The 22550-nt window shown below is 42.9% G+C and overlaps 1 protein-coding gene across 4 annotated transcripts in view; it reads right to left on the reverse strand.

Moving 5' to 3' along the window:
• Positions 1-15319: 15319 nt before the first annotated feature.
• The window catches only part of zbtb18 (zinc finger and BTB domain containing 18), a 34631-nt gene continuing 27400 nt past the window's right edge, over positions 15320-22550 (reverse strand). For all 4 annotated transcript variants that reach the window (XM_046070830.1, XM_046070831.1, XM_046070833.1 and 1 more), the window contains one exon: positions 15320-20306. In XM_046070830.1, the coding sequence (XP_045926786.1) occupies positions 18592-20289 (1698 nt within the window). In that variant the 5' untranslated portion in view covers positions 20290-20306 and the 3' untranslated portion in view covers positions 15320-18591. The remainder of the gene's footprint in view (positions 20307-22550) is intronic.

A 22550-nucleotide genomic window follows, 5' to 3' on the forward strand; every position in this document is an offset into this window, starting at 1 on the left:
AAAAGGACGTTCTGCCTTAAAAGTAAAAGCTTAGCATTAGAAATATTATCTTTTTTCTGGAGCTTGGAACATTTTGCTCCTTTGGTGTGGTCATAACTCCACTGCACAGAAGCCACAAAGAAAATAAAAAAACTCTGGCAAACAAAGAAAAGATTAAAGGTCAGGTCAATGTCATGCTAAATTCAGCGCACTTCATCTCCTATGTTTCAGTGAGCACCACCAGTATCGTTAAAGGAACCTACATATTCATGAGAGTGATTTAAGGGTGTTTGACAGCTCGGCACCACTTCTACAGTGCTCTTGAGCAACACAGAAAACCTTAACCTGCTCTGCTCTTTCACTGACCCGTGACTCTAACCCCTCTGTGGAATGCATGGCTGTAAAAAGCCTGTAAAGTTGTTTTTACTCAGAATCTCTCTTGATCCTCCTTCACCTGCTTCAGTTCTTCTCTCCTCCTCTTTCCAGCCCCTCCCTCCCTCCTGCCCCTGAACTGTGGCCGCTCTGTAAAAGAGCCCAAACGCAGCAGATGTGTGACGGCCGACACTGTTAACAGCTGTCAGCTCTTATGTCAGCTCCTGTTTAGTGTCTAATCCCACACACCAACCTACGGTATAAATGCTCCAAACAGTTGTGGCCCAAACTTAAAGGGTGAAATCCAACCTGCCAGAAGTGAAAGGCAAATGTATTTTTGTTTGTTTATTTATTTATTTACATGTATTTGTTAATTTTTTGGAAAGGAAAAATCACAAATTCTCCTTGATTTCTAGGAAACAACATGAACATTAGCATCCTGATCTTCAATTTGCTTGTTTGGGAAACATTTCAAATAAGACAGTAAGTGAGCAATAATTAAGTAGTTAATGGTCACTGTGAAAAGGCAAACGTTCCAGCCTGACAATAATATGAATTACCAACTGATTTGGTGATGCTCTCTATAGTGGTGGTTAAAGGACGTCCAAGAAGGAAAGATTACCCAAAAATGAAATATTCTATTATTCCTCCTTAAACTAAAATATGTGTTAGTATAATAACTGATCTGCATTGATTTATCATCAGTTTTTGTGAAAAGTGTATTCGTTCTAGTTCCCAAGTTCCCAAGATTCCTACTGTATGTAGTAGATGTATTTGCACCTTGGCAGTGGTGGACAGTAACTAGTACCCTTACTGAAGTACTGTACTTAAGTACAATTTATACATATACTCCACTACAAATCAGAAGGGAAATACTGTACATTTTACTCGACTATTTGTTTGATATCTTTAATTACTAGTTGATTTATAGATTCAGATTAATAATACAAAATATAATCAATGAATACATTATAATGTGTTATGATGGATAAATATTATTGATCCTTTGGTGAAATTCACAAGTTACCCGGCATTAATTCCCTGAAAGAGCAGCGAATGGGCGGGTGAGTGGAAGTGAGAATGAAGGCGTAATTAAAACTTCTCTCTGAAGCGCTCTTTCTTTATTTTTCACACAACTACTTGCATCACTTTTCATGGGTACACCACGCGTCTTGCCACTCTCTCACTCCACCTTCGAGTGTGGTCATTTGTAAACAGGTATAAACGCTTTTGTCTTTAGACGTGTTCGGATGACACTAACTCTTTTTTGTTTCAAGCCTGAACTCTACTTTATCTAACCTCATTGTTTCTTTCTGGCATCCATCCCCTGCTCAGCATCTGGCTGCGGTCCAAGGCCTTGCTGCCTATCTCTGGCAGCCCCAACCCTAGCCTGTTGCCCCTACTGTTTCCCCTTCCCTCAGCTGAAAACTCACTCACTGTCTGGCCTTTACCTTGGCCCAAACCCCAGCCTGTAAGCTTCGTCCCCAGCCCGGACCTAGACTCCAACCTCGGGTCCCAGCCTCTGGCCCAGAGCTTTTACCTTCTCCCCAACCCAGCTGCTGTCGCCTTCCCAGCCGTCCAGCCCAGCATGAGAAGCCTAGCAGCTGTTGATCAATGGGCAGCCGGGGCCAACGCCTGCCTGTCCCCTCCCCTGACCTCCTACCCTTACACATACATACATACATGCACACACACACACACACACACACACACACAGATGCATGCATATGCTCCCTAGGGAGGCAACAGATGGGGGTCAGCCAGAGGAAAGGGGTGTGGTGGGCTAAAAAGGCCTGGATTAGGTGTGTGTTTGTCTGTGTCCGGGTCTGTATCTGTGTATCTTAATGTGTATGTTTAACAATTCCTCAACATTTTATTTAGTTTTTTTTCAAGTGTGTGATCTTGTGTGTGTTTCAAGGGCTGTGGCTGGACATTTGCTAGCCACGTGTCTCCAGTATGGACAGGTGTTGGCGTCAGCAGTGTCCAGACTCGTTTCGGCAGCTGCTTCAACCCCTCTTTTCCCCCATTGCTCTCCTCTCATCTCTCCCTCCCTCCACCCTGACAGATGTAGCCACATGACCACCACCTCTCAGCTTTTTATGGGCCCAGCCTGTTTTGACTTTAAATATTTGCCCAGGAGGCGCTTGTTCTATTCTGGTGTGGGAGTAGGGGGTTGAAGAAGAGCGAGGGAAGCTTGCAGCCTGACAAACACATACACACACAAACAGTTTCTCTGTGTTTGAATATGCACATACCAGCGGCTCCAGTCGCGTTGGTTGAGGGCTGGTTTGTCTTGTTCGTGTCTCACCTGGATAAAAGCAGTAAAGCAAACTAAAGTTCCCCAACTGATCTAATGGCCCTGATGGTAAAGATCAGCTGCCAACTGGGATAAACACCAGGAGCTGACAGCTGATAACAAATGGATCTTCAGAAAAACGAGATTTTCTTTTTGGCACTTCTAAAAAACGTCACCTGCAGAAACCACAAATATCTCACATAAACACCTTGTAATTTTGAAGTTATCACTCAACTTTTCCTCAAAGTGATGTCCTTTAGTTTCAGTGTGTATTGATCAGGTTACTCAGTTATTAGTAATGAGATATTAGTCTGAGATATCTGAGCTGGGAAAAATGTTTGAGTCGTAGGTAATTTAAGTAGTTAATTTGCTGTAATTATTTAAGAAGTAGTTTTAATGTAGTAAATGGAAGGTTCAGACTTTTTTAAAGCTGCACTAATCAATATTTTCATCAACTCGGTCAAATGACCATGTCTACCATGAAAGGAGTCGTTCATAATGATGAAGCCACAGAGAATCATCAACTGGTTCTGCACTTCTTTAGCATCTTTTTCACTGTTCTCATCAGTATTTCCAGAAGCAGGTGAACACTACTTGGATAAACAGACCAGGTTATTGGCTAACTGTTGAACATAGTGGAGCATTCAGCTGCTAAAGAGCCAGATATTTCCCTCAGGAACTGGTGGAGACCGAAACAGTGCTAAAAAGAGAGTGACTAGACATGACATTATGTGACCTGAAACATGACTGAATGAATGCTAATGTTGCTCCATTTCTGCTGGATGAATACATAACAGACTGTTAGTTAACACGTTAGTCATTTCGACGTCATATAGTGATGTGCAAATGTGCTTACAGCTTGTTCCGTAACTACTGGTGATGAAAAAGTTGATATACTCCTTTAAAGACTATTTCATTCACCAGCTACATTTTTGACTGTCAAATCAATCAAATAAATGTAGAACTCTACTTTCTGATTTATCAATATAATCTTACTATAACACAAAGTCCATTTGATAACTTTTTTCTGAGTTGGCGCAGTTGTAATCAAGTGAAATTTCTGACAGTTTCTGATTCTTTATGTGTGTATGTACAGTATATTACTGTGTATAAGTATGGAACTTACTGTTTCTCTGCCATATTATACTGTTACTATTACTGTTACTACTTACTACTAGACTAATACAGTATATCAGCTTATCTGCACATGAAAAAAGAGAATTTATGATTCCCTCTGATTCTGCACAGTAGTTTGCTGCAAGTACTTTCGAATAATTCCTCCTGGGTTTAAAACAACTGAACAGCAGAGGTGGAGCAAATAGCCGAACATAAGAAGAATCAATTAATGGCCACACCTGTAGTCAACATTTTCATATTTTGCATAAGAACAACAATATCAATAGGCTAAATATGCATCAACAAACACTAATCTCAAGGTGACACATTCGCTGTGTTTTTCCAAAAATCTCCAAGGAGCAACTGAAGCTTCTACTTGTGATCCATCAGAGAGAGAGAGAGAGGGAAAAGAAATGCAAAGAGAGAGAGAGAAGTTAGAGAGGAATGTGGATATAAAAGAATGATATACAGTTGGGGTTTGGAGTTGAAAGATAATTAGAACAGCAGTGAAGGATTCTGCTGCTGATCCAAGAAAAAACACCTCCGCCAGCTGGGTTCAAAGTCCAGGAGGGAGAAAAGACGAGGAGTAGAGAAGACAGAGAGGGAAAGAGAGAGGGCCACAGGAAGGGAGAGATTTGGGGATCTAGCAGAAGAGTGGTGGAGTGCACCTTGTTGTGCCATCTGGGCTGACTCCCCCACCACAAATACATACACACATCTCTCCCTACCATTCTCCTCCTCCTCCCAGCCCATTAGGACGGAGGATTAAGGTGGTGGCAATTACAAGACGCAGCTGACAGGAGCGTACCTGGCAATACATTTAACTGTCCGGTGGGGGGGGCAGGAGGGTGAGAGAAGGGAGCAGAGGGAGCAGGGAAAGGTGGAGATAGAGAAGTACATCGAGAGGGAGGCAGCAAAGGAGGAGTAACAAATGAGATGGGTGGGAGAGTGAGATCATTAGAAAAAAACACACACACATCAGGATTGTTGTGATAACAGCAAAAAGAAACTTTCTTCATCGGCCGACTCATCTTCAAAAATGGCCGAGTGAGCAAGTGAGTGCCAAACAGATGCTGGCACAATTGCTGCAGTCCCCCACTAACCACCCTAACACCACCAACTCTACCCTTCACCCCCTACACCCACCCAGCCAGCCAGCCAGGGGAAGGCAGGAGGGTGGGGGCTACAGCTATGGATGGCGCCCATATGGCCGCAGCTGATGGGGGTGATTGTCGGTATTGTTCACTTTGTCAGCGATCCTGGGGATGCGGGAGCGAGCTAATGATAATGCAGAGTGCAGATGTGCTCCGGAGCAGCCCAGTCGTTAAGCAACAACAGCTTGTGTTTTGTGTGTGTGTGTCTGTCTGTCTGTCTGTGTGTGTGTGTGTGTGTGTGTGTGTGTGTGTGTGAGAGAGAGAGAATGAGCGTGCACATGTGGTTTCTATGTTTGTGTGTGTGAGAGAGAGTTACAACCACAGCTGCTTGCCACCCTGTATGCTTCCTTGAGAAGACCTTCTGGAAGACCTACAATATGCACACAGACAAAATCACAATCATACATGTCACACACACACACACAAACACACACAGGTGTTGAGTTTTTTAATGTTGATCTGCATGTTTATTCTTCCAAAGTGCCTCCTGTGCACAACGTACAGAAACTCAAACTTTTAGGTATTTTTCATTTTTATGTGAATAAAAACTTTCTGATGTTGATGAGCAGCAACAGTTTTTTCATTTTTAGCTTTTTGAACAACACACTGGTCATCTGTCAACTCAGAGCACTCTGAATTTGCATTGATCAGCATTGGCACTGATACTGACCTTAATGAGGGAATCTGGTATTACTTTGTCAGTGTCATAAAAATTAGAAACAGGTTTATTGCCAAGTAGGATTTTTTTTACTTTCCTTTGTGTTGTGTTGCAAAACAGTCAAAATAATGTCCAATATCACAAATCATAAATTTGTCTCACAATCTGTACAGCATATGATACCCTCCGTCCTTAGACCCTCAATTCAGCAAAGGAAAAGACTGGAAGAAACCTCAAGAAGAGTAACAAAAAGTGATCCCTCTTTCAGGACAGACATGCAATAGATGTCGCGTGTACAGAATAGACCAGCATTGCAAAATTACTATATGGAAAATCAGGGTGACAAAGTCATTACGTCACAGCGGGCCCTTGACTCAGTCTTTTGTGCCACAGCAATCTCTGGCCTCATGTTATCTTACATGAAAATTATTCCAATAAATTTCACAGAGTTAGGAATAACCTGACTTTAGTTATCGGATTTAGTATCGGGAGAAAAAAAAGTTTGATCATTGCATCCCTTCTGGAAAGCGAGTTTGTGTGTTCTGTTTGTGCTCCACAGTCTAAAGACATAAGGGTTAGATGAAATGGAAACCATAGGTATGAGTGTGAATGGTTGGTTGTTTATGTGTGTCAGCCCTGTGATATGCTGGCAACCTGTCCAGATTGTACCCACCTCTCACTAAATGTGTGCTGGGAAATGCTCCAAGCCCTGCACAGGATAAGTAAGTACTGTTAGTAAGTGGAGTGAAAGCTTTCTTCTTATCTGTTGTACTGCAGGTTTCTTTCACCAGCCCATGTCCTGATTCAGTATGATTGTTTTGATGCAACAGGAAAGAAAATGGGTCATAAAGATGAATCCTTTACCTCAGAGACTGTTCAAGGGAAAGCCCACATACAAACTTTTGTGACAGTTACCAATACAACACTTCGATATACTGGATCGGGATCTGCGTCGATACTGACCTTACTGAACTGGTTTGTATTGGATAGTCATGACTGTTGAACAATAAATACTGTTTCATAGTTAGATTGTAAGAACAAAATTTAATTAACTATCTAAAACAAAATTTTTCAAATTTAAACAAACCTAACAATAAGGTTGTTGTTCTGGGTTAAGTGATGTGTGGTTACAGGCTCAGCTGACCTTACACACACTGAACAATGATCCCAATCAGTGCCACACACATTTTAAATTGAAAATGAAAACCGGGCACTGGTGTACCTGAGTTTATATATCCGAGTTGGTATCGGGAGAGTAGAATACAAATCATTGCATCGAGATTCTGAAAACTATTGAATTCTCACAAGCCGTTTTGTAGCCGTCCCTGACTTCTGACCTCTGTGTGAAAATTTCCCCTCAGACTCACACCAATCACATTTAATCATGTTTACTGATGTTCCTGATTAGTATGCTTTAGCTCATTGTTGTGTGTGACACAGACTGTGAGCTCTTTGGTGTAAATGCGCTGCTAAAGCTCAAATACTTCCACTCATTTGAAATTGATCCTTCACTTGTTCCCAACCTTTTACCTATCGACCCCTTTAAATGATGCAGTCTCTACTTGGAACCGCTCATCATTCATAATTTTCCAGTATTTTCCACAAAACAAGGGAAAGGCTGTGTTGCTAACTTGGGCTAATGCTAGTGCTAACAAACAACTTTCCAGTTTGTAATCCCGGGTGCCCACACACAGCAACAATAAACTTGTCCTCCATTTCGATTGTTGTTCTTGTGTTGTTCTTCTGTTCTGTTCTGATTGTTATGTTCAAGTAAAAACCAGAAAGGGAAGGTTTCGTTAACGTCAGTACGTATCAGTAATGTCCGGACAATCTCAGTGCTGCTAGGCTATCGTGACACAGCGTCACATGAATTTCATGCTCGAGTTGAAAAATTTCAAATCACACGATTGAGTGTTGGACACGATTTGTAGAGTGATCGCGTACTTCACGTCGCAGCAATCATGTCTACTGTGCTGCCCGATGGGAAATCGCATCTCTCTGCGTCTTTGCATTGACTTTGTACGTAATTGTGCTGCGCCCAGCACTCCCATTGCGTTGTATGTAAAACACATTAATGCACAAGAGTCTGCAACCATGCTAGCGGCTCTTTGAGGCTTTATGGGCACAGCGGTGCTTTGAGTTAGATGCTAACATGCTGATGTTTAGCTGGTATAATGCCTACCATGTTTAGCATGTGCTACTAACATTTACTAATTAGCAATAAAGACAATGTGGGGCTACAGCTAAGGCTGATGGGAATGACCAGTTTTGCAGGTATTCAGTCATAAAAAGTATTGGACAAACTAAAATTTGTACCTGATGATGGCGGTGGAGGAAAGATTATGGGATCACCAAAGTGATTACAGTTCATCCTGTGATGGAAAGCCTTTTTTTCTTTTTTTGTCTTTGTTTCTCCAAAGTCATTAGGATGCATTGTCTGGCAACCATCAATTGCTGTGCAAAATGCTGAGCCAATGTATCCAACAAATGTTGACATACAGTATTGCACTGGATAAGTGCAAATTTTCACCTGCTGGTGGCGCTAGAGGAAAAGTCAGGGGATCACCAGAGTCAGTGGGATTCATCCTCTGGGTGCTGTGACTATTGGTACAAAATATTTTTGCAAATCATTCAGTAGTTGTTGAGAAACTTTTCAATCTGGACCAAAGTGCTGGACCGTCCAAGCGGGTGCCACACCAGTGGCAATGAAAAGAAACATTAAAAATAAAACATATAGTTTATAGTAGAACTATGTTTTTTTTTTTTTTTTCCTGTCCACTGTTACCGATTTGAGGGGAATAAAAGAGCACACATGACAATATACAGCGTGTTCACTGTGATAAAACAGGCTGGTTAATTCTGTTCTGGTGAATTTGTTTGCACAGAGGCAAGATGCAGAAAGAAAGAAAGAAAGAAAGAAAGAAAACATCTCCTTTGACAACTCTTCCTCTCTCTTTTAGTCCTGTCTCCTCCATCTCTGCTTCTTCCCCACCACCATACAGATGGTCCCAAGCTGCCTTCAATAATCCAATGCACAGCCATGCCAGTACACCCCAGGCTACACCCCTGATGCTGCACTACTCACACACACATATACACAGGGACAGTGCCAGTTCCCTAGGCAGGACCCCTGTCTCGCTATCCCAGATTGGATCAGTTTGGTTCAACATGGAGCAGTAACACTGGGCCTTAGGGCTCTACATGGGCCTGCAGGGTCCCACATTGGCCTCAAGTAGCTGGGGCTACAATGGAAAAAAGCTCTTGGGCTTGATTGTGTCATGTTTAGATGATGACTCTTGTTATTATTACACAAGCTGGAGTGGCCACATGTTTTCGTTTGTCTTTAAGCCTGGTGGTTTAGAGGTGCACAAAAGCTGGCCCATACAATAAAAAAGAGAGAGAGAGAGAGGTGGAAGAAAAGCAGTGAAAGGGAAATGAGCGAACGCTGAAAGGAACTTCTTAAGAGGAAAAAGAGACGGAGAACAGAGATGAATAGTTTGCAGGAAGGAGCGGAAAAAGGAGAAGGAAAAGAGTAAGAGTGAGGGAGAGCGGACGGAGGGGGACGGTGGCAGAGTGAGATGGAGGGATGGAGACAGAAAGAGAAACAGGAGGGATGGAAAAGAAGGACGGGTACGCAGAGGGAGGGATGGATGCGGCGGATGGGGGAGGGATGGAAGAAGGGATGGAAGGAGGAATGTGACAGATGGGTCGTGCCTGGCCAGAGCTGGAAGGGAGCGGAGAGGTTGGCATCACAGGGTGAGAGAACACACACAAACACACACACACACACACACACACACACACACTAACAACACGCATACATGCGTGTGCGCCAGTTAACTCCTCTCATGCACATTTTCTGCTGTCAGGAGTGTTTTCGATGTCTTTCCTTGTGTCAAGAAAACGTCGACCATATGATAAATTGACAAATAAATGGCGCAGTGGACATGTTTCAACATATTGTTTGCATAAATTAATTTTATTGCTCTTGCAATCAACTTCGGCATTGGCAGGCTGAGATAATAGTTCAATATGCTGAGTCTAATTCATGCTTTCACATCACCAAAGTTGTCTTAGAAACTGAGATCATTTTGCAAAATAGCAAGCCAGTGGGATCAACATGACCTGAGGTATGAGTGTTCATACTGTTGCTGAAAACACACATGCACTGAATTAAGCAACATGCTGTTTTATATGTTAGTAGTGGCCAAAATTTGAATTAAAATTGGTTTGACTTGATAAAATATGTTAAGCAAACTCTAGTGATCTTTATCTGAGTGAGCCGAGTAGTCAAAAGAGCTAACTTGTTAAACTTTTTTTTTTTTTTTTTTTTTTTGTCCCTCCTGCATGTGGTGTCGTACAGTAATCTATCTCACTATCAATTTTTTTTAACCCTTTCATGCATGGCGTCCACATTTGTGGGGAGTTATTTAAATCCAATTTAGGTTATTATATCATGGTTATGTTCTGCAAGCCATTTGAGGACAGTGTCAGTTGATTGATGGCAACATTGTAACAGGTTACAGGTTACTGTCTTGTTTTCCAAATATTCATTGCTTGATGACCCCATCAATCCAAGATGGCCTTTTGTTATGGCCATGTGCTAAATGCCTCAGGCATATCTATGAAAAACTTTTATTCAAAGAGGTTATTCGAGGTAAAAAAATGTATATTTTATACACCAAAGACCAACTGTCCACGTTTGTGGACGTCACGCAACAGTGGAGTGAGATTGCATTAAGTCGGATTTCTGTAAAAGATGTGATGAATTGAATTATATTATAATAAAAGACATTTAACATATACATGACATAAATAACAATGCAAAAGTGCATATTGCAGCATGAAATGGCAACTTTTGATTGCTTAGCGGGTTTTCACATACGTTGAGAAATCAGTTTTAACTAGAACTATGTAATCTGTTACATTTGGGATGTTGATATGTTATAACTGTGATGATATCAATATTATCAATAGGATAAAAATATGTTACTGGGTTTCCACATACATGTAACTACAGCCATAGAAACTACTGTGAGTGTTTTCCCACTATTTGTTCCCAAAATGTGTGTTTTATTGGTAGTTTTTGATAACTGAGCTTACACATCACATAACATGTCATAAAAACATGAGATTACATATTGTCCGGTGTGGTATTTTACTCCTTTGTTGCATGGTGTCCACATACTTGGACAGTTAAATAACTTAAAAATAAAACAAAATTTTGTAAAAAATGTTAATGGATTTCAATTGTAGCCCAATTTTGACTAATAGGAAGAATCTTAATAAAATCTAGACAATGTTTTTTAGTAATTCATGTTGCTGTGAGTACAGCTTTGAGGCTAATGAAAACAACATCAAATGGTAATATATCGTATCATGGTATCATACTGCATTGTATCGCATCACATTGCATCATATCAACGTATATTATGGTATTGCATGGTATATTGTTGTGTCGTATCTTATCATCATAGGTATTGTATTGCATTGTACTGTATCTTACCATCTCATACTGTACTGCATTGTACCTGCACCTTTTCTCTTATTTAAGTTATGTTTAGTTAATATCAACAACTAAACACAGTTTGATTTTGCAGTTTTATATATGGAATTGTAACATATTGTACTGTATAACACTGAGCCATCTTGGATCATATTACATCGCATAGCAGTGTAACAGAAGGTATCAACGTTCACTACCAATTCTCAATTCAGGATAATGTGTATCTTTTGTGTTTTTTATTCTGTTCCATGCTTCAGTATTATATAACATGCAATTTACAGCTTGTTTGGTTTTATTATTTTTTTTATTTTGTGAATATATAATATAAGTATGTTATGGGTTTGTTGTTTTCGACAGAATCAAATCATCTTATTCACTTGTTATTCATTTGTTCAGAATCTATTGAATCAGATAACACAGAGCCAAGATGATGAGCTAACACCTGTTTTTGTCTCCACATCTCATTGTTTTCATACTGTAAAGTTACAAGCTGCTGAGAAACTTCTCTAAATGGATCAGAGATAACTCTACTGTTTCATTCCAAAGTTTCAAATCTAAAACTTCTATCAAGTTAAAGGTTATTATATACCGACAAATGGATGTAAGACACATACTGCTCCTTATTTTTGCTGATTTGAAAACGTATTGAATCCTGACAACGCCGTGACACATCAAATCCGACTGTGAATTTTGAGATTTGTTTCACTCCAAATGGTAAGTTACAGCACACAGCCTAAGATGCCAACTGGGGGATGAGCTATTACCCAGAATGCTGTGAGTGTGTGTGTGTGTGTGTGTGTGTGTGTGTGTGTGTGTGTGTGTGTGTGTGTGTGTGTGTGTGTGTGTCTTTCAGCAGGAAGAAAGACATGACAAGGAGAATGAACTTGACTCTTCCACAAGACCACAGCTGGCTGACTGCTGCTTGCTCGTGTGTGTGTGTGTGTGTGCGCGCGTGCGCTTATACATGTGTACAACTCAGCAGGCAGGTGCAGCAGATGTGTCTTATATATATACACACACACACACACACACACACACAGCGTTAATATCTACACAGCAGCAGACCAACACGTTGAGTTTGTGACACTAAAGGACCCCTCCCTGCGTGACCCCGTCAGGTCACCATGGCGATGATAAAGTGCTGACTCGTGCAAATATGCCCTGTTGCCAGCAGTTTCCAACAACACTACGAACACGCCCTGGTAATGCCCCTTATCTGGCAGATACACACACACAGCTGGGAGAGGATGGCAGAAGCATGGAGGGAGATGTTTAGTTTCTTTCTGCAGGGCTTCATTGTTTCTTTAACCTTAAATCCAATTAATGTGGCTGTTTATTCCAGATGCCTCTTCGTCAAATGAATCCTTCTAATTGAGAGATTGATGTGTCTCTATCCCCCTTTTCTCTCCCCTTCTTTCTTTTCTTTCTCAGTGTCTCTCTTATGTTGAGAGTTCATGGCTGCTCTCCTTCCATACAAGAATCACACAAAGGACAAGTACTGTTTAATCCCGACGTAGCCCAGCCCTAAAGACAGACCAGCTGGAGGCCTTTGTGTTTGTGTGTGTGTGAGTGTGTGCGTGCGCTACATGACAGGTTAGGTTATATAAACCTCTGTTCTTTGTGGGCGTGTGTGCAACCACAGTGTAGTGACACTCTTATCTGAGTTTTTCTTACGAGTGTATGTTAATATGTGTGTGTGTGTGTGTGTGTGTGTGTGTGAAAGGGTGTGTGTGGGGGGTTGCAGCAGAGGGAGGTTATGGGTAAGTAGTATTTGGGGCCCCCCTCTCACAGAAACACACAAATATTCAAGTTCAAGTTGTGTCGCCTTTTGTTTTCAGGAGGGGGAGGAGGGTGCAGGCGGTGGCTGGATGGATGGGTGGTTTGCTGGGACACTGTGCCCCCCCATTTTCCCAAAAAATATCCACTCTTTGCTCCCCCCTCCAGCCCTCCCTCTCCCCCTGCCTCCCCAGCCAGTGTAGTGCCACTGTATTGTCTGCTCGCAGGCGGGCCGCTTGTTGCTTGCCTTCTGTCCTGCTGTGCTGAGTGCCTGACAAAGGGGCTCTTTTAAATATGCAGACAATCCTCGATCACTTACACACATACACACACACACACACACACACGTTTGTCCCTACTTTCCTCTTTCTCTCTCTGTCAATTCTTCCGTGGTTAGACCTGGCCTGGGAGTGTTTCCTCTTTCACGGAGAATCAACAAGTCTCAGACATGAAAAGGATACAGAAGGCTTTTCTCCCCGTTGGTGCTTTGTAAGCTTTGAGTGAATGCTGCAAGCATTGCTTTGTGGACTGGACTTGTTGTCAATGCTAAAAGCTGGAATCCTGTTTGTTGTGGTCTTTGTGACGGAGCTTTGTTCTTACTGTATATGCGCAAGAAAATCCATACTGTTGTTTTTGGGTGCAGCATAAAAACAATAATCCTATTTTTTCCCCACATCAGTCACAAATACACCATGACGAGAAGTGACATATATAAACATATGTGTCTGGTCTTCTTTAAAATCTGATCTTTTAGATGTTAACAGCTGTCTCGAGCTGGTTTTGGAAGTTGCAACAAAGTTATGGAGATTGTTTTCTCAGCCAAACCTGCAGATGTCAGTTTAGAGAGACAAACTGGAAACTGGTTTGAAAATATGGCACAACAGTCAAACATCAGGCCGCTTCAAGTCCACATGACACTCTTCTCTTTATCTCCCCCACCCCCCTCTTCCTCTCCTGTTACGGGAGCCCTCGCTGGCAGCTTGGCAGAAGCCGCTCCCTCACGCGAAGCAGCAGAGCGCAGGGGCCCAGGCCCCAGACAGGAGCCCAAGCTGGTCTCAGCCTCCCAACATGTTGAGCTGGCCTGCCTTGGGCACAGCCAAATGGTTCTGCAGCTGCCCCTTTGTCCCCCTTCCTTAAGTAAACAAAGGACAGAAACAAATTAATGACCTACATTCACAGCAAACCTAGCTCAGCCTCCTTGTGGAGAGAGCGAGAGAGCAGTTGTCTATAAGCAGATGTTCACTTACAACACTGCAGATTGCAATTAATGATCACCAAGCAGCGCATACCCAAAGGACAGAGTTGCTGTATTTTCTACAGCAGTTATTATAATGTCTGTTGTCTGTCTGAAGTGACGACTGAAAGCAGTACTGAGATCAGGTACCTCAGAAACATTAACTTCCTAAATAGTTGGGACATTTTAACTGAAAAATAAAATACTACACTATAAAATACACTATCAAAGGAGACTTCTCTCAAAAAACATTTTAAGATAATTATTAATTGCTCGCCTTTAAAAGCAATATACACCTCATCCAGGGAAATACATGTGAGGTTACAGGTTTTTAATAAAAATTGACTGAACTGAACCAAACAGAAATCATTTTGACACTTCTAAGTTTCTTAAACCATAATTAGGCATTCTTCAGACAGAGGATAATGTCGTAAAGATTAGGAGTGAGCTTATCGCATGAGTGTGCGTTGGGGGGGCTTACTGAAGAGACCATCTGTGGCCTAATGAACGCCGTTCCTTGGCCTCAGAGTGGAGGGGCTTTTAATGCATCTGTAAGAGCAGGTTTACTGAGTAGCAATACATTAGCTAAAGCTGATTTCTTTACTGGAAAACTGTACTTGAGGAGCTTTGGAATGAGGCTGTGTGTGTGTGTGTGCGTGTTGCAGGGGGTTGAAGCGCAACAAGCTGCTGCACATTTTTTTCTTTTCACAGAAATGCTCAAATGAAGCCTACACCTCAACCGGTGCAGCAGATATATCAGGAGTTGTGCAGGCACGCGGAAGCACACAGTGAGCACACACAAACAGCACAGTGACTGTGCAGGCCATCATGTCCAAGCACGGCTCGCTGTAGATCTTTTCACACACACACAAACATGCATATAAACAACTTCCACCCACATCGCAAGTCACTGAGGAACGGGACGAACAAAACCTCCTGCAACCTGTGACTCTGTGCGTATGTACAGTCATGTGAGCTGCAAATAAGACAGGGTTACACGGTAAATTACCAAAGACAATGAGTTTAGAAAGATGTTAGAATATAAAATATTTAGTTATATTTGTGATTTAAATGGCAGTAAAGAAACTTGAGGTGAATCTGAACCTTAACATGAGCAGAAACACAGATTGTAGGGTAAATAAAAGACACACTATGATATTAAAACTAGCCGTGTCTGTTTTATTTTATCCAAGAAAAAAGAAAAACAAAACAGAGCTTCACACATGGGTTGAATTTCAAGATTCTTATAATTTATTGCAGTTTGCACACAATTTAAAAATGTCAACAACAGCACACCAAAAAATTACAAAACTAAACACAATTAGAATTTACTCCCCTTGAGAAGAAAAAAGTAAATCAACCCAACTATGATTGTCAAAGCTAAAAATTACTAAATCTGAAAAAAAAGAGAAACGTCCAAGAAAAGCAAAGAAAATTTTAATCTCAAGGGGGAGCAAATATATCTGAATCAAAATCTGCTTGTTTTTTTCCCCAGACAGTGATTGTCCTTTTTCAAAACAGACTCAGTCATTTCACAACCCCGACCCACCACCCCCCATTTGCCTTTCCATAAACTGTCTATGACATTTGAACATTTTATTTTTAAACCGTGCCTTATTAAAAAAAAAAAATCTCCCCCCTTTGTTTTCAAGTAAGCACAGCAAAAGATGGAGATGTAGTCTCGTCAGGGTGGTTACTTCACAGCGTCTTGAGCGGTTGACATCGCTCCACCCCACACTCACACTTCTAAAATAAAATAATAAAAACAGCCCAGACTACAGCAGTTTAAGGCGATCAAGTACAACCAGAGGAACAGAATGAAACAAAAAAAAAAAAACAGCAGTAATGATGAAAACAACAGCCGGATGGAGTGAGCCCATATGCAGAGACACTGCCAGTGAAGAAATAGCGTTTCGAGGAAAAAAAATAAATGAGACAATGCAGTGCAAACTGCCGTAATGACACCCACACTGCTGCATTGGCAAAGCCTGTAGGTGCCACCAGATGACAGGGCGGCACATACAACCACCCCACCCACCACATGCACATCAACGGGAGTGTGCACACATACATATACACACACATCCATATTGGAGTGAGGGGAGATGTGGAGCGTTCACTTTTCAGTATGGTCAAATGTTTTTGGATTGTATAAACGCTTGACCATTATTTTGAAATTCCAACAAAACATTTGAGAGGTTAAAAAAAAATATTAAACTGATGTAGCCCCGACCCAAACATTCACATACAAAAAAAAAACAAGTTTTCACGCGATCAAAATATAATAAGACATAATTTTCTGATAAATTCAATAAATTCCATGAATTTATACATGATTTTAAACAACTATTTCCCAATGCTCTACAGTATTAAATACTTCCATAGCGTCAGAAATGTTTTCTAATAAAGGCATCTTTTCAGCAAAAAATCTGATTTCATGTCTTTTAGCTTAAAAAGGTGCATTCAGTCATGCCAATTCTCTCCCATCTATCTCAAAGTAAGGATTATGTTTTAAGAAGAAAACACATGCATACAGACATCTTATAACACTCACCCTACCTGCGTCTACTATGAACTGCACTGCGCTGAGTTGGGTGGGTTGTTGTACTAAATCAGCACAGCCCCGCTCAGCTCAGCACAGCTGTGACAAACATATCTGACCCTTCAACTTTCAGCAGGACAGTTTCAGCCTCTCTCCTTTTTTTTTCTCTCTCTCTCTCCCCGTTATCCTTCACACTTTAGCCAAGTCACCGCCACATAACTGCACTCAACAGACCTGAAATAAGTGCCCAATGAGCAGAAATAATTAATAAATGGCTTGACCATGTCTAGAGCTGGAGAGGACGGAGACACGAGAGAGATGGAAAACAAATATACAGCAGTGGAGAAATTTAACGCCTGAGGAGGAGCAGGAGGAGGAAGTGCTGGGTGGACGTAGATCTTCAGTAGGTTTAATTGGCCGGTAATAACCGAACCACACACAAACACACACACGCGCACGCAGCAGAGAGATCAGTGCATATCGACACAGAATTAAAATGCTTCATCATATCGCTTCAACATCCGACAGAAACACATTCGGTAACATTCTTCTAGGAGCCCAGCGACAGACCTACGACAAGTAGAAAAAACTTTTTACTGTTGAAAGTGTTATGTTCAAACCTCCCCCCTCCCCACGATGCAAAAAACACAACTGAAAGGTTTAAGACAAAATCAAATTTTCATGCATTTTTTTTCCATAGTCGTGAGAATAATATTCACTTTTTTAACAGACCGCACCCTGGAGTAGTATTCACAAAGAAAAGAAAAAGGAAAGCCCATTGTCAAATATTTGATCAATTACAATGTGTACAGTAATACAGCAAATTCACATTTTTATTTTAAAATATACAGGTTTGGACGTCATGCAACAACAGCAGGTCCCATTACAAAAAAAAGTAACAAAATAATAATAATAATAATAATAATAATAATCAATAATTTTTTTTTAAAATTTAACGGATTAAAGTTCTAAAACTATAGCAGAACAATATACAACAACCTTAAATTAAATACCTTTTCAACAAGAGATGTTTTAAAGACTGCCAGCTACATTTAAGGAAAACAAAATCTATTAATAACAATAATAATTATCATAATAATTTGTAAAGGTCTTTTCATTTTTAGAAAATACTTCAAATTGATTGGAAGTGAAAAAAGGAGGCTGTGCATTGCATGAGTGCCATCAGTTTGTCTGTCTGTCAGTCCGCTTTACCCTGAACACACAACACCAAAGAGCTTAACAAGAGAAGCAGAGAGCGCTTCGCCAACGACACCTCCATGCCAGTAGAAAATAAAATTAATACACACAAAACACACTCACACACACTTACGCACATCAGGTGAAATTTTTGCCAGAGTAGTGCAGTATCGCACACACACACACACACACGCACACACACACGCATACACACACACACTTCTCCAAACTGTGTGTGCGTGCGGTGGTATTGACTTGTGGTGATCACAGAACCCGTTTAGTGTATTGTAATGCTTTTTCACTTCAGTGTGTTCGACCTGAACTCCTGCCGTGGTGTTTGCTGTCTGTGGAACTGGGGCCGATACGCTGGCCAGCGTTGGAGTGTTGTGTCTGAGATGAAACACAAACAAGAGTGAAAAAACTCTTCAAAAAGGCGAGACATTCTCAGCAGGACCCGTGTCCTTAGACACAATGAAAACCACCAAACAGAACTTATGCCAAATAAAAATAAGAGTTCAGAATAAAATAAAATAAAATAAAACAAAGTTACCCCAAACAGCAACAACAACAGAAAAAACTCAGTAGTAACATTTTCATGTGCTATTAAAGTGCAATTGAATGAGATTTTGCGACACACAAGAAGATGACTCATTTGAACCCCGAATATCAAACTTTGCCACCTCCCTTTCACCTCCCCATGCCTCTCTGCCTTTCTTTCACTCTCTGCTCTCTTTCCCTTTATCAAACCCAGCAGTCTGTTTCTACTTCCACAGTTCCTGGGAACTGTCCTCGATCGCCCAGTCCCTGACATTGGGCAGTGCCAGCGGTTCGCTCTTTACTGACAGCGAGTTGACCAGTTCGCAATGGAACTTGCGAATGTGTCGGTAGAGGTCCCCGGACTGCGTGAAGCGCCGTTCGCACCACTTGCAAGCGTGCGGCTTCTCCCGCGTGTGCACCACTGCGTGGCGGCTGAGGTTGTGTGAGTACTGGAAGCTCTTGCCGCAGGTGGTGCAGGTGTAGGGTTTCTCACCGGAGTGTGTCCTCTCGTGGCGCTTCAGCGTGTACATGCAGGAGAAGGTTTTGCTGCAGATGGTGCAGGTGGGCACATTGACGTCTCCAGCGGGCTTGGAGCGGATGCCCTCCTGCTCCCTGAAGTGGGAGCTGAGGTGAAGCTGGAGGATGTGCGGGGAGGGGAAAACCTTGTTACACAGCGGGCACATGAAGATCTGGGTGTGCTGAGCTGACAGCATGTTGGAGACGTAGGGCAGCAGGGAACTATCCATGCTGGCCACCTCGGCCTGGGCGCGCTCGTTTTCACCCCCGAGTATGTCCTCATCATCTGCTGTGGCCGAAGGCTTCTCCTCCCGCTCCAGCTCGGAGGCCAGAGAGGCCTCTCGCAGAGCGGACAGGTGTGCTTCCAGGCCGAGCCGCCGCTGGGCCGACAGAGGCCCTCCGACCCCGTGGTGGGTCAGGCCCCCGTTGGCGCTGGGAACCGTTGCCTTGGTGATGCCGCTGTGCTCCATGTCATAGTCCCCACCTCCCAGTTCCTCTTCCTCGTCTGAAGCCACACCCCTCTCCACCTTCACCCTCACAGCCAATGGGCTTTGGAGGCTGTCTGGTGTAGCTGCCCCGCTGAAATAGGACTGGTGGTGGTTACTGTGGTTGCTACCGGCAATCGGCTTGACTGACAGGTCCAGGACGCAGTCAGCCGCATCATTTGACACCCTCCTGCCCCTGCGCCCTCCACGAGAGCCCACAGAGCGATGGGACCTCTGTGAGAGGGATCCAGTGGAGCTAGTAGGGCTGCCGGCCGGGGAGAGCAGTTTCCCTCCCTCCCCCAGCCCTTCCCCACCCTGCATCTCCGCCTCACCATGCCCTGGGCTGGTTGTAGCCATGGCTGGTGTTCCTGGTCTGTCTGCAGACGGCAGTCTCAGCCAAAGCGCTCCTCCCTCTGTCTTCACCTCCTCCTCTTCATCACTATGCAGCAGGTCGGCTGTAGCAGGCCGCTCTGTAGAACCATCTGATAGACTGTCAGCCTTATCGGAGCAGCTGGATCCGCCATCTTCCTCTCTGCGCGTGCTGTCTGCCTCCGCCGTGGCCTTCTGCTTCAAACGTTTCTTACACACCTTGACAATGTCATACATGTGCAAGTAGCTGGCTGCTGCCAGCACATCCTCTACGGGAAGGTCCTGGAACTGCAGCTTGCCCTCATACATGAACTCCAGGAGCAGGGAAAAAGCCGGGGCTGTGACAATGTCGCTGTTGAGGTGCACCACGTCTCTCTTGTCCAGCTGGTCCTTGTAGAAGAGGTGAAAGTACATGCTGCAGGAGGCCAACACAGCACGGTGGGCCCGGAACTGGGCATCACCCACCAGCACCGTGGAGTCACACAGGAAGCCCTGGTGCCGCTGCTCACTCAGACACTGAAGTAAATGTCTGCTGTGGTCTGGGAACTCCATCCTGCCGTCCTCATAACCTGCAGCCACACAGAGACACAGAGGTAGAGTCACAGTTAGATACATCTGATGAAGGTCTCAGTATCCGTCATGTCACACATTCAATTGTCACCCAATTTGTTTTTTTTAAAGATGTTTTGCAACGTTTTAATAAAGTGTTGCATTTTAAGTAAAATATTTGTTTTGGTTACGGTAAATACACAAGAAAAAAGGAAGTGAGAAATATAGAAAATCCCACAAAAGACTGTTTAAATTCAAAGACAACAGAAACAGAGAATCTAAGAAGGAAGGCGAAACAACAAACTTCATTTAATCCTTAAAATGAAACGTGTGTCTGAGGTCACATTCAAGTTAAGCAAAGAGATCGTGACATTGTTTTTAATTCATCACTTAGACTTTGTGTTCGCAGTTTCTGCTAACAAAATTATCTTAAATGAGGCCAATTAAAACAAAAACAGAGAAACGCAAGAGAGAAGAGGCAAATGCCAAAATAATACATATGGTATGAGATGCTGAAAACAAACCACAGAGAAGAGGACGAGCAAGCGAACAGAAATCAGGAGAAGGTAGGTCAGTAAAAAAACTGCAAGACCAAGAAGAACTAAAAGGAACATTTCCAAAAACATAAAAAGTCTATTAAAAAAATACAAAAAAACACAACAAAGCATGCAAGCAAATAACTTGATATTTATATTTTTTATGTATACTAGGTAATAAGACATTACTTTCTTTTACTCACAATCACAACATCAAGAGAAATTCTTATGCTCCAATTCAAAAACACCACGCAGGTGACTGTAAAGTCGTGCACACATTCCTTCATAGAACGATGCCAAATGTTCATTTTATTCCTATAATCATTTACTTTACCTAAAATAAATAAAAAGAAACTGGGAAAAGAAGAAAAGCTAATGATAATTACAATTTAAAAGAATAATAGCAATTAAAGAATAATCACTGATTCCGTTGTTTTACCCACAGAAAGACTTAATCTCAGGTAAACCAGCAGCGACAAATTCTTCTACTCTGTCTCTCCGTTCTCTCTGTATCTCTCCAACTCCTCTGCCTGCACTCCTGGATTGTCGCTGCTCCTACGCTGGTTATTTTTATTAACCCACTTTGGCCTGGCCTGGCACAGCCCTTTTAGGTAACCGGCTTTCAGCTGCACACACTGTCGTCACGTACACACACACACACACACTCAGTACCAGCCTACCTACCAACCACCTCCACAGGCTAAGTCGAGCAGGAAAACTGGCCAATTCAAATAGCACTGTTGACAACAAAACAGCTTGTCCCTCGTTTAACCTGCGAGCACCGGCTTTAGGTGTAAGATTAGACGAGGGGAGGAAAAAAAGGCAGGAAACTTGCAGCGATGCTCTTCAGGTGTCCTTAAAAAAAAAAGAGTGTGTGGAATTTTTCTAGTTGATCAAATTAATTAATTAGGCAAAAAGAAGGTGATAACGAGAAAACTGTAAAATCATTAAGTCCCACCTGTTAACCATGTCGATTTGTCCTGCCTGAGAAAATACATTGGTCCCGCTCTGCACTGTGTTAACCAAAGCAGTTAAATCACCTCATTTGAATGAAGCTAAACCAAGAATGTCAGCGTGTGTGTGTGTGTGTGTGTGTGTGAGTGTGTGAGACTGTGTGTGTGTGTGTGTTGTGTATATGAGCGTGTGAGCCCTCCGGCTCGCTCAGACTGCTTTTAATGAGGGGGCTTACGGGGACAAGGGTGTACCACCTCCCACCTCCCCCTCTGTCCAGCCAAACCCCTCTGCCACCTCCTCCTTCCACACACGCACACACACACCGTCCGTCACTCACACACAACCCTTCCCATCCGAATCTTACAAGAAAAACCCCGCACATCCGCCCCATAGTAGAATCTGCCCCCCACCACCCTCCACCCACCACCCAGAAGAGAAGATTTACAGTACAATCACTGTAAGTGCCCTGCTCGTCACAGCATCAATCCTAATCCTTAAAGATGGCTAAAAATAAAGACGGCGGTGGCGGCGGTGGGGAGGGAGCCGTCGGCGGAGGCTCAGGAGGGCAGCGGCCCGTCACCTGGCCCACCCGGCCGGGCCAGCCAGCCCAGGCAGGGGTCTGAGAGAGACACACAGAGGGGCAGGGAGGGAGAGGGCAAGAGAGAGAGGCTGGGACGGCCGGGGAGGGAGGCTTACCCACATCTGATCCAGCTGACGGGGGCCATATGGCAGCTGCTAGCCAGATAAAGAGATTAAGACTAGGAGGGAGTGCGA

The sequence above is a fragment of the Micropterus dolomieu genome, linkage group LG15 (genome assembly GCF_021292245.1).
Source record: "Micropterus dolomieu isolate WLL.071019.BEF.003 ecotype Adirondacks linkage group LG15, ASM2129224v1, whole genome shotgun sequence".
NCBI lineage: Eukaryota > Metazoa > Chordata > Actinopteri > Centrarchiformes > Centrarchidae > Micropterus > Micropterus dolomieu.